Raw genomic sequence first — 11,101 nt, 5'->3', positions numbered from 1 at the left:
CTCAAGGTTCAGGCTGGTTGAACTTTGACCCAATTTTTTTGCTGACCTCGTCACTGAGGTGAATAGTTGATATAACGTACACAGAGGCCACGCCCGGATACGGTGAGGAGAGACTCACTGATTCTCGCCCAGTTCTCAGATCAGAAGCCTGAAACATGACGAGGTGACCCGTGACCCGTGAGCACTGGAACCTGTAGACGAAGCTAAACGCGCCCACTGTTCCACAGAGACACTGAATTGTTTCCTCTGGGTTCTTCTTCTGTATCAAACACATTAAAGCTCATTTATTACAGATAATTAAGGCGTATAATTAATTCACAGCCATGAAATGAGTCTTTTCCCAGGTTTGTGTTTAGCGATTTAACGTTCTTCCTCTGTGCAGCGTTCAAGTGCCTCACATTCAAGTGCCAGATTCAAAAGCAGTTTCTTCCCACAGGCCTCATCTCCCTCCTAAATAAATAAATAAATGACTGACAACACAGACCTGAGCGTGACAATATTCACCTACTGCACTTTACTAAATATTATAGTACTCATCCCACATGCTGAGCACTTTACTGTTATTTTTAAATATTCCACACGCTGCTAATTACCTGTATATATAATCTTATAGTTGGTATATTTTATGTTTAATGTTTAATTTTTCTTGTGCATTGTCTGCAGCTTGTACATTGCTTGTGTACTGTATTTCTACCAGAGAGAAACCATCAGCCGGAACCAAATTCCTTGTGTGTATCCACATACATGGCCAATAAATCTGATTCTGATTTGCTGGTGAATCTGCACTATGAGGCGTCCTAGCGACCCTACAGCAATTCAGTTAGCACTCACTTAGTCAAGTGTAAAGCAGCTAAAAACACAACTAAGAGCGTCATGGATGTTCTGGGTTTGCATTCATCTATTAATGTAGCTGTGCTGTGTGTCGTAGCTTCTATTTATTCTATCATTATTTTATGAGTGAAATTTAATGACTCTTTTCTTTATAAATCTGTAAAGTTAAGCATATTTGGTTGTGAATTTAGTAAGACGTAGTTATAACGTATAGAGTTCATTTATACGTTTCTCATCGGTGTTTACACTTACAGCATTCAGGAGGCGCTTTTATGTTAGGGATGTAACGATGCACCACAATATAGTTAATAACCGATTCAACAATTCCACGATTCAAATCGATTTGACATGTAAAATGAATCGATATTCACTTTAAACAGCGGCGCTATTCACCTTGCCTGGTTGACGTCACTGGTGCTATACGCCTGGTTGCCAGATTCGGGGTTTTCTATATCATTCAAAATAGTTTTGCATAGTTTGTACCTACCTCAGAAATAAAAGAGCATTTCACTATTTTGATAAATAAAAGATTCAGCACAAATACAGGATTTTTTTTTATTAAAGAGCAGTGGTGGGGCTTGAACCAGTGACCTTATAATTACTAGTCCATTTACATTTACATTTTCTGCATTTAGCAGACGCTCTTATCCAGAGCGACATACAGAAGTGCTTCCATAGTAGACATTTCATTTCTCAAGTTTTAGTAAACAACAGTTGAAGAACACAAATCTGCTGATGAATCTTTCTATAAATATAAATAAATATATATACACACACACACATCCCGGACATCAGTAAAGTGTGTGTGTGTGTATACATTTCTGATCTCTCTGATCTCATCTCTCTCATCAGCCAAACTTCTTTCCGTTTAACATCCTGTGTGTGTGTGTGTGTGTGTGTGTGTGTGTGTGTGTGTGCACGCACTCTACGTCATCCTGTTCCGTTCGAACCGTGGCCACACACACTCTTTAAAATCCTAGATCCAAACTCACACACACACACACACACACACACACACCCCTTGGTGGATGTAGGAGCAGCATGATGATCGAGTCTAGTAAGTGTATATAATATTAATATTGATGTATCAGTGTGTGTGTGTGTGTGTGTGTGTGTGTGTGTGTGTAGCATCTACATTGTGAACAGTGTGTGTGTAACAGTAACATATTTTAGATGTTTCACACACACAGCGGTCACCGTCCACAGTAAAGCAAGCTTTACATCACCATGATTTAGGATCCACTGTGTAGAGAAGACGTTCCTGCTTCTGTTCCGTGTCCATACTGAAGTCTGTGTTGAGGGTGGGTGTGTGTGGGAAGGGGTGGGGGGGGGGGGGGGTGATGTAAAGCTTGCTTGACTGTGGACAGTGGCACCTGTGTTTCTGCACCTTCTAACTCATGGCTGACTTGTTATTTGTTGGTGGTTCTTTGATCACATCCATCCATCATGTCCAGTAAGCTCAGGTTCAGGTGGAAGGACTTTCTACAGGATTTTGGAGTGTGTCTGTGGGCAGTTTTGCACCCTGACTCATAGCACGATCTAGACACAGGTGAACGAGACATCCGCCCTGAACTGATGGGCACAGGAAGCTCTTATAGTCGTTATCCTGATACGTTTAGTCTCTATGGCTGCAATGTCTCATGGTGAGCTCCAAAAAAGTCAGGTTTGGGGCGTGTCCCCCCCCCCGTGTTCCATCAGTGTTCCTCCCTGTGTTCCATCAGTGTTCCCCCCTGTGTTCCATCAGTGTTCCCCCTGTGTTCCTCCCTGTGTTCCATCAGTGTTCCATCAGTGTTCCTCCCTGTGTTCCATCAGTGTTCCTCCCTGTGTTCCATCAGTGTTCCTCCCTGTGTTCCATCAGTGTTCCTCCCTGTGTTCCCCACTGTGTTCCCCCTGTGTTCCATCAGTGTTCCTATTAATGAGACTTTTTAATGCGTGGGGAACGGAGGACACTAATGTTCTTCTGATTCTCCTCTTCATGATGCGCCGGATGTTTACAGCAGGACACAGATCTGGACTGCAGGCAGGCCGCTGAAGCACACGCACTTTTCACAGTCTATACACTGTGAGGCCTGGTTTTGTTGTGCTGTTATATTTATAGACCTCACATGAAAGGAAGTCCTTGATGGCAGCGCTGGTTTCTCTGAAATCCTAAAATACACCCCAGTGTCTGACCTCACTAATGGTGATTTCACCAAAGCTGCCACATGGACCATCTCCACCCGAGTGAAAGCTGTGCAGGTGACAATAGGAGGGCTGGGTATAATGGGACCCAACATGCTGATGTTCAGGTGTCCACATATTATTGGCTGCACTGTGTGATGTTGGGTGTGATCTGACTTTTCCAGGTTGTTCCATTTCCTCCATCTTCTGCTGCTGCGCTGTGGGGTAAGAAACTACACACAACACATGATTATAGAGACACTCACTCACTCATTCATTCATCCATCCATCCATCCATCTATTCATTCATTCATCCATCCATCCATCTATTCATTCATTCATCCATCCATCTATTCATTCATTCATCCATCCATCCATCTATTCATTCATTCATCCATCCATCTATTCATTCATCCATCCATCCATCATCTATTCATTCACTCATTCATTCATCCATCCATTCATCCATCTATTCATCCATCCATCCATCCATCCATCTATTCATCCATCCATCCATCCATCCATCTATCTATTCATCCATCCATCTATTCATTCATCCATCCATCCATCATCTATTCATTCACTCATTCATTCATCCATCCATTCATTCATCCATCCATCCATCCATCCATCCATCCATTCATCCATCCATCTATTCATTCACTCATTCATTCATCCATCTATTCATTCATTCATCCATCCATCCATCTATTCATTCATCCATCCATCCATCCATCTATTCATCCATCCATCCATCCATCCATCTATCTATTCATCCATCCATCCATTTATTCATTCATTCATCCATCCATCATCTATTCATCCATTCATTCATTCATCCATCCATCCATTCATTCATCCATCCATCCATCCATCTATTCATTCACTCATTCATCCGTCCATCCATCCATCCATCCATTCATTCATCCGTCCATCCATCCATCCATCCATCCATTCATTCATCCGTCCATCCATCTATTCATTCATTCATTCCTCCCTCTGTTTCTCTCTCAGTTCTGGCTCACATGTGGATTCCAGAGACAGACCTGCAGGATATACAAGTGGAGTACGTCATCTATTTTTCTGTCCATCTGTCCATCCGTCTGTCCCTCCATTATTCATTCATCCATTCACGCAAACATTTACCCATCATCCATTCATCCACCATCCCTCCCTCAGCTCTCTCCCCCCTGAATGCTCTCTCTCTCTCTCTCTCTCTCTCTCTCTCTGTAGACGGAACGGTCGATGAAGAAGCTTCCTCCTCCTCCTCCTCCTCCGTGTGGTGATGATGATGAGCAGATGAAGGTGGTGGCCCTGTATGATTTCACAGCGTGTGAAAGATCAGATCTGAACCTGAAGAGAGGAGAGGAGTACAGGATCCTCCACAAACAGGACCAGCTGTGGTGGAAAGTTCGGGACGGACAGGGGTACGGTCTGGTGAAGGCACTAACCTGTCCTAGTTTGTACAGTAGTGTGTGATTTGGGACGCAGCCTTTATATATAATAAGTAAATGCAGGTTTGTTTTATACGTATAATCATAAACGCATCACTGTATCACAGGAACGAGGGTTTCATCCCCAGTAACTACGTCACAGAGAAACACAACATAGAGGCTAACGAGTGAGTAACACACACACACACACACACACACACACACTTATTTACCTTTACTCTGGCTGTATGATTTTACAGGTGGTACTGCAAGAACATCAACAGGTCTGATGCTGAAAATCTATTGAGAAAAGAGGTGAGAGGTCATTCATCCATTCATCCATCCTCTGATTCATCCATTTATTCATCCCATATCCATCCATCTTCTAATATATATATCTATATATTTACACTGACCAGGCATAACATTCTGAGCACTGACAGGTAAAGTGAATAACACTGATTATCTCTTCATCAGGGCACCTGTTAGTGGGGGGGGGGGGGGGGGATATATTAGGCAGCGAGTGAACATTTTATCCTCAATGTTGATGTTAGAAGCAGGAAAAATGGGCGAGCGTGAGGACCTGAAAGAGTTTGACGAGGGCCAAATTGTGATGGCAAGACGACCGGGTCAGAGCATCTCCAAAACTGCAGCTCTTGTGGGGTGTGTTCCGGTCTGCAGTGGTCAGTATCTATCAAAAGTGCTCCAAGGAAAGAACAGCGTTAAACCGGCGACAGGGTCATGGGCGGCCAAGGTTCAATGATGCCCGTGTGGTCCGATCCAACAGACGAGCTCCTGTAGCTCAAACTGCTGAAGAAGTTCATGCTGGTTCTGATAGAAAGGTGTCAGAATACACAGAGCAGCACAGTTTGTTGTGTATGGAGCTGCAGAGCCGCAGACCAGTCAGTTAGGAAGGTGGTCATAATGTTATGTCTCATCGATGTACTGTATATATACAGTACCAGTCAAAAGTTTGGACACTTTCTCATTCCTGTGGTTTTTCTTGATTTTTTTAAAAATTTTCTACATTGTAGATTAATACTGAAGACGTCCAAACTATGAAGGAACACGTATGGAATTATGTAGTAAACTAAAAAGTGTTAAACAAACCAGAATATGTTTTATATTTTATACTCTTTAAAGTAGCATCTTTTGCTCTGATGACAGCCGGTTTTCAATTAATGTTTGTGCCTCGTCAAGAGTTCATTTCTGGAATTTCTTGCTTTTTTAATGTGTTTGAGAGCATCAGTTGTGCTGTGCAGAGGTAGAGTTGGTAAAATATAAAACATATTCTGGTTTGTTTAACATTTTTTTCTTCACTACATAATTCAACATGTGTTCCTTCATAGTTTGAATGTCTTCAGTATTAATCTACAATGTAGAAAATAAAAATAATCAAGAAAAACCACTGAAGAGAAGGTGTGTCCAAACTTTTGACTGGTACTGTATATAAATATATTCATTATTTGTTCAGCTGTTCATCCAACCTTCTAACCATCCTTCCATTCACTTATCAAACATCATCAACCATCCACTCCTCTCTGTACTGATCAATCTACCCACTCATCCATGGTTCTGTGTGTGTGTGTGTGTGTGTGTGTGTGTGTGTGTGTGTGTGTGTGTAAGGATAAAGATGGTGGTTTCATTGTGAGGGAGTCGAGCCAACCGAACCGCTACACCGTGTCAGTCTACACCAAAGCCATGAAGAGGTAAAACCCTGCCCACACTGAGCTACAGATTCAGTTATTGATTAGTTGATAGATTCACAAATTAATTTATTGATTTGTTTGATGGATTGGTTTGTCAGACAGAGCCTGAGTGATGTGAGACATTACCAGATTAAGCAGACTGAGGCGGGTCGGTTCTTCTTGGCAGAGAATTTTGTTTTCAGCTCCATACCTAAGATGATCAGATACCATCAACACAACGCAGCAGGTACCAGCAGTTCTGTTCCCAAATCAGTTCTGTATTTAGTATTAATCACACACACTGCAGCGTGTCCTGTGTGTCGTGTCCATGTGTTCCAGCTCCTTTAATGTCATGTTACAGTAACAGAGATGTGTGTGTGTGTGTGTGTATAAATGAGTATAAATGCAGTAGCTGTTATGAAGGTGTGTGTGTGTGTTTTGTGTGAGCAGGTCTGGTGACGAGGTTACGGTATCCTGTCGGTCCCATGGGTCAGTGTCTCCCCACTACAGCTGGGTTCAGTTCAGGTAACACACACACACACACTAATATAAACACACACACTTAATATTTAATGACTAAATAATGTTAAATTTGACTGACATTGTTTGTTGTGTGTGTGTGTGTGTGTGTGTGTGTAGATAAGTGGGAGATTGACCCGTGTGAGCTGACCTTTATGAAGGAACTGGGCAGTGGGCAGTTCGGGGTGGTACGACTGGGTAAATGGAGAGCGCAGCATAAAGTGGCCATTAAAGCCATCAGAGAGGGAGCCATGAGTGAAGAGGATTTTATAGAGGAGGCGAAAGTCATGATGTACGCAACACACACACACACACACACACACACTACACACTATACACTATACACTACACACTATACACACACAACAGTAATAATTATAACAACAACAATATTATACAATAATTCTTCATGTCAGGTGGATGGAAAAAGTGTGTGTGTGTGTGTGTGTGTGTGAGGGGGTAGAGACACATGCAACATCCTGAGTGTCGGTGCTACTTCCTGTGTAAGGGTCTTAACTTCTAATGAAACATGATGTCAGTTCCTGTCATTCATCTCTCAAAACACTCAAAAACCTCCAAGTCGAAGCGTGGCACCAGCTTGGTCATTTCCACTGCCCTATTCCAATTCCTCTGCTACGTGCTTCATGAACTTCACCCAGCAGTGAGGAATCCCTTCAACCTCTGTGTGTGTGTGTGTGTGTGTGTGTGTGTAGGAGACTGTGCCACCCAAAGGTGGTACAGCTGTACGGCGTCTGCACCACCCAGCACCCGATCTACATCGTGCTGGAGTACATGGAGAACGGCAGCCTGCTGGAGGCCCTGCGTCTCCACGGTAACGCCCTGGCGTGTACACGCCTGTTGTCCATGTGCCAGGACGTGTGTGAGGGCATGCAGTACCTCGAACAGGACGGGTTTATACACCGAGACCTGGTACACACACACACACACACACACAATATAAACAAAATAGAATCTACTTCACACACATACAATGAGGGCCGAAAGTAAAAATGATATTTGGTATGTTCTCCATTTCCCCAGAGGTTTAATCAGGGGGGCAAATACTTTTACTTAAATGCACTGCTTTTTTGTCCACCTGTGTGTGTGTGTGTGTGTGTGTTTGTGTGTGTGTGTATGCAGGCAGCGAGGAACTGCATGATGAACGAGAGGAACGTCGTCAAAGTGTGTGACTTTGGCATGACCAGGTTAGAACACACACACACACACACACACACATACACACACACACACACACACACACACTCCGGTCAGTCAGGAGCATTGATTTCACTTCTGACTTCTACTTTACAGCTCCACACTTACAAACGATCGATACACCTGCCACAGCCAATCACAGACCAGGATGTTCCGTGTGTGTGTGTGTGTGTGTGTGTGTGCAGGTACGTGCTGGACGATCAGTACAAGAGTTCGGAGGGCGCCAGGTTCCCGGTGAAGTGGTCCCCACCTGAGGTCATTCACTACCAAAAATTCAGCAGCAAATCAGACGTCTGGTCCTACGGTACACACACACACACACACACACCCCTACACACACCCCTACACTCACACACACACACACACTCACACAGGCTGGTAAGAAATGCCACCTGAACAGCTTCAGTACTCCTTTTACAGTTGAATGGAACTCCGTTTGTTGCCTCATGTTGTTTAAAATATCACAAATAAATGTGTTATATTCACTATATGGTCAAAAGTTTTGGGACGCCACTTCTTATGACTGAATTCATGTGTTTCAGCCACAACAGTTAATAACAGGTGTAATAAACCACTCATAAAAAGGAAATGATTTGCTTCCAGATTTGCAGCAATAGTTTAGGGAAGAACCTTTCCTGTACCAAGCACCAGTGTCCTGCACAGAGCCCTGAGCTCAGCCCCACTCAACAGCTCTGGGATGAATCGGAACACCAACTGATGCTTTTTTGACCAATATCAGGGCACAAATTCCCACACACAGACACACTTTACAGTCTTGTGAGGAGCTTCTCAGAAGAGCGGCTGCTGTTCTGGATGAACAGATCACACCGAGGGTCGCTCTGTTTTAATACTGTTTGTTTTATATTTGAACTGGGGCGTCCAACAAGCTCATGCTCAGGTGTCCAGATACTTTAGACCGTATAGTGTTTAAACAGTCTGATTTATATGCGGTGTTTCCATTATTCTGTCCAGCACCTGGAGAATGTTGGAGGATCTCTGGAGGCTTTCATCTGATGTGACAGTCTGACACAATACAGCATGTTTATCTTCTGTGTGTGTGTGTGTGTGTGTGTGTGTGTGTGTGTAGGGGTGCTGATGTGGGAGGTGTTCTCAGATGGTCGGACTCCGTTTGGGGACAAGCCGAACAGCGCGGTGGTGGAGGAGGTGACGCAGGGAGGACGACTGTACAAACCCCACAAATCACCCTCACACATCTACAACATCATGTACCAGTGCTGGCACGAGGTACACACACACACACGCACACACTCACACACACACACACATCTACAACACACACATATATACATATATACATATATATATATATATATATATATATATATATATATATATATATATATACACACACAAACATTGTGTGTGTGTGTGTGTGTGTGTGTTGCTCTTTAATGGTTTGGTACTCAGACCAGGATGAAGTGGTTAGTGATCATGACTGTGTTAACCTCTCTCTCTCTCTCTCTCTCTCTCTCTCTGTGTGTGTGTGTGTGTGTGTGTGTGTGTGTGTGTATAGAAGCCTCAGTGTCGACCCTCGTTCTCCGAGCTGCTGCAGAACATCAAGGACGCTGCTGAGAACCTCACATAACCACACACACACACACACACACACACACACAGTAAAATAAAGTTTTTATTATTTAATTTTGTACAGATAAAATAAATAAATAAATAAACTTGATTATTTTTATAATAAACCGCTTGTGGAAAAGTGATTCTGAGTCACTTCCTGTGTGAAACTGAGTGTACTTCCTGTCTGAGGTCCACACTGTGGCTGCACTTCTAAAATAAACAAATAAAGAAGAAGCTTCAGCTTCAAACCCGCGTACGTGGAACAGTGGTCACTTTACCCAGGTCCAGAGGAAAACCCAAAACTGTCACCTTATTAAGCACCTGATGTGTCTGGATGCTCCGCTGTGATCCTGATGGTCTGACTGGTGTTTAAAGCTACTGGAACACGGACTCGACTAAAGTTCATTTCCTATACAGCAGCCTCCCGCTCAGTGTTAATTTAAAGCTTGCTCGCCTGTAAACATGATCCAGCAGAGACTTTATTCTGTATCTCCTGATTGGTTCCTAATTGGTTCCTGATAGATAGTCAAATAGATAGACAGACAGACAGATGGATAGATACAGACAGACAGATAGATATAGACTTACAGACAGACTAGTTAAATATGTTTGTAATTCATTCATAAACCCAAACTTTAACTTTAAATTATTGTTATTATTATTTTTGTTATTATTGTTATTAATATTTTTGTTATTATTATTATTGTTATTATTATTTTCGTTATTATTATTATTATTATTGGTATTATTATTATTATTATCATTATTATTATTATAATCATTATTATTATTATTATCATTATTATTATTTTTATTATTATTATTATTGTTGTTGTTATTATTATTATCAATAATATTATTATTATTAATATTATTATTATTGTTATTTATATTATTGGTATTATTATTATTATTATTATTATTGTTATTATTATTATTATTATTATTGTTGTTATTATTATTATTGTTATTATTATTATTATTGTTGTTGTTATTATTATTATTATTATTATTATTATTATTGGTATTATTATTATTATTATTGTTGTTATTATTATTATTATTATTATTATTGGTATTATTATTATTATTATTGGTATTATTATTATTATTATTATTATTATTATTGTTGTTATTATTATTATTATTATTGTTGTTATTATTATTATTATTATTGGTATTATTATTATTATTATTATTATTATTATTATTGTGCTGGTGCGTCACTAGAATTAAATGCACTTTTTTCCACCGTGTGCAGCGACATCTAGCGGTGAAAACGACTCATTTAAACTCCTCTTCCGGTGTTGTGCGACATCCTGCATCCTCACATATCCTGCACCCTCGTTATTTTCTGTCGCAATCTGATTGGCTGAGGCAGATCTGGTGACGTAGAGCTGTGTAGGTAGACGTTTATCTGCCTGATTCAGACCAACAGCAAAGTTTGCATCTCATGATTACCTTTAATACGAAAAGTCAGAGTCGCAGTGGATCCAGTCCCTGTCACATCAGGTGTAATTCGGTAATACATCCTGGACTCGGGTAATACAAGCCAGTCCACCTTCTGCATGTTTATGAACACGGCTTGGAGGAAATATGAGTATTAGGGCGTGAAGAACATACCAAACTTTTTATTATAAGCTGGGGTCAGCCAATTTTCAGCAG

The 11,101-nt window shown here is 41.4% G+C and overlaps 2 protein-coding genes across 2 annotated transcripts in view; one reads left to right on the top strand and one right to left on the bottom strand.

The window, feature by feature from the left end:
• LOC134333832 (NLR family CARD domain-containing protein 3-like) overlaps window positions 1-11,101 on the bottom strand; it is a 560,375-nt gene that overhangs the window by 339,141 nt on the left and 210,133 nt on the right. Inside the window, exon 14 of the mRNA XM_063015997.1 lies at window positions 9,758-9,766. Coding sequence (XP_062872067.1) covers window positions 9,758-9,766 — 9 coding nt within the window. The remainder of the gene's footprint in view (window positions 1-9,757; window positions 9,767-11,101) is intronic.
• txk (TXK tyrosine kinase) lies at window positions 1,839-9,561 on the top strand. Its single transcript, XM_063015378.1, has 15 exons — window positions 1,839-1,888; window positions 3,177-3,216; window positions 4,006-4,057; window positions 4,225-4,418; window positions 4,553-4,612; window positions 4,685-4,739; window positions 6,051-6,133; window positions 6,232-6,359; window positions 6,563-6,637; window positions 6,752-6,923; window positions 7,345-7,561; window positions 7,772-7,836; window positions 8,032-8,150; window positions 8,934-9,091; window positions 9,381-9,561. The coding sequence occupies exons 1-15, from the start codon at window positions 1,873-1,875 to the stop codon at window positions 9,450-9,452; spliced, it is 1,506 nt and encodes a 501-aa protein (XP_062871448.1). The 5' UTR covers window positions 1,839-1,872; the 3' UTR covers window positions 9,453-9,561.

The sequence above is a fragment of the Trichomycterus rosablanca genome, chromosome 19 (genome assembly GCF_030014385.1).
Source record: "Trichomycterus rosablanca isolate fTriRos1 chromosome 19, fTriRos1.hap1, whole genome shotgun sequence".
Taxonomy (NCBI): domain Eukaryota; kingdom Metazoa; phylum Chordata; class Actinopteri; order Siluriformes; family Trichomycteridae; genus Trichomycterus; species Trichomycterus rosablanca.
This window is presented reverse-complemented; position numbering and strand designations above follow the sequence as displayed.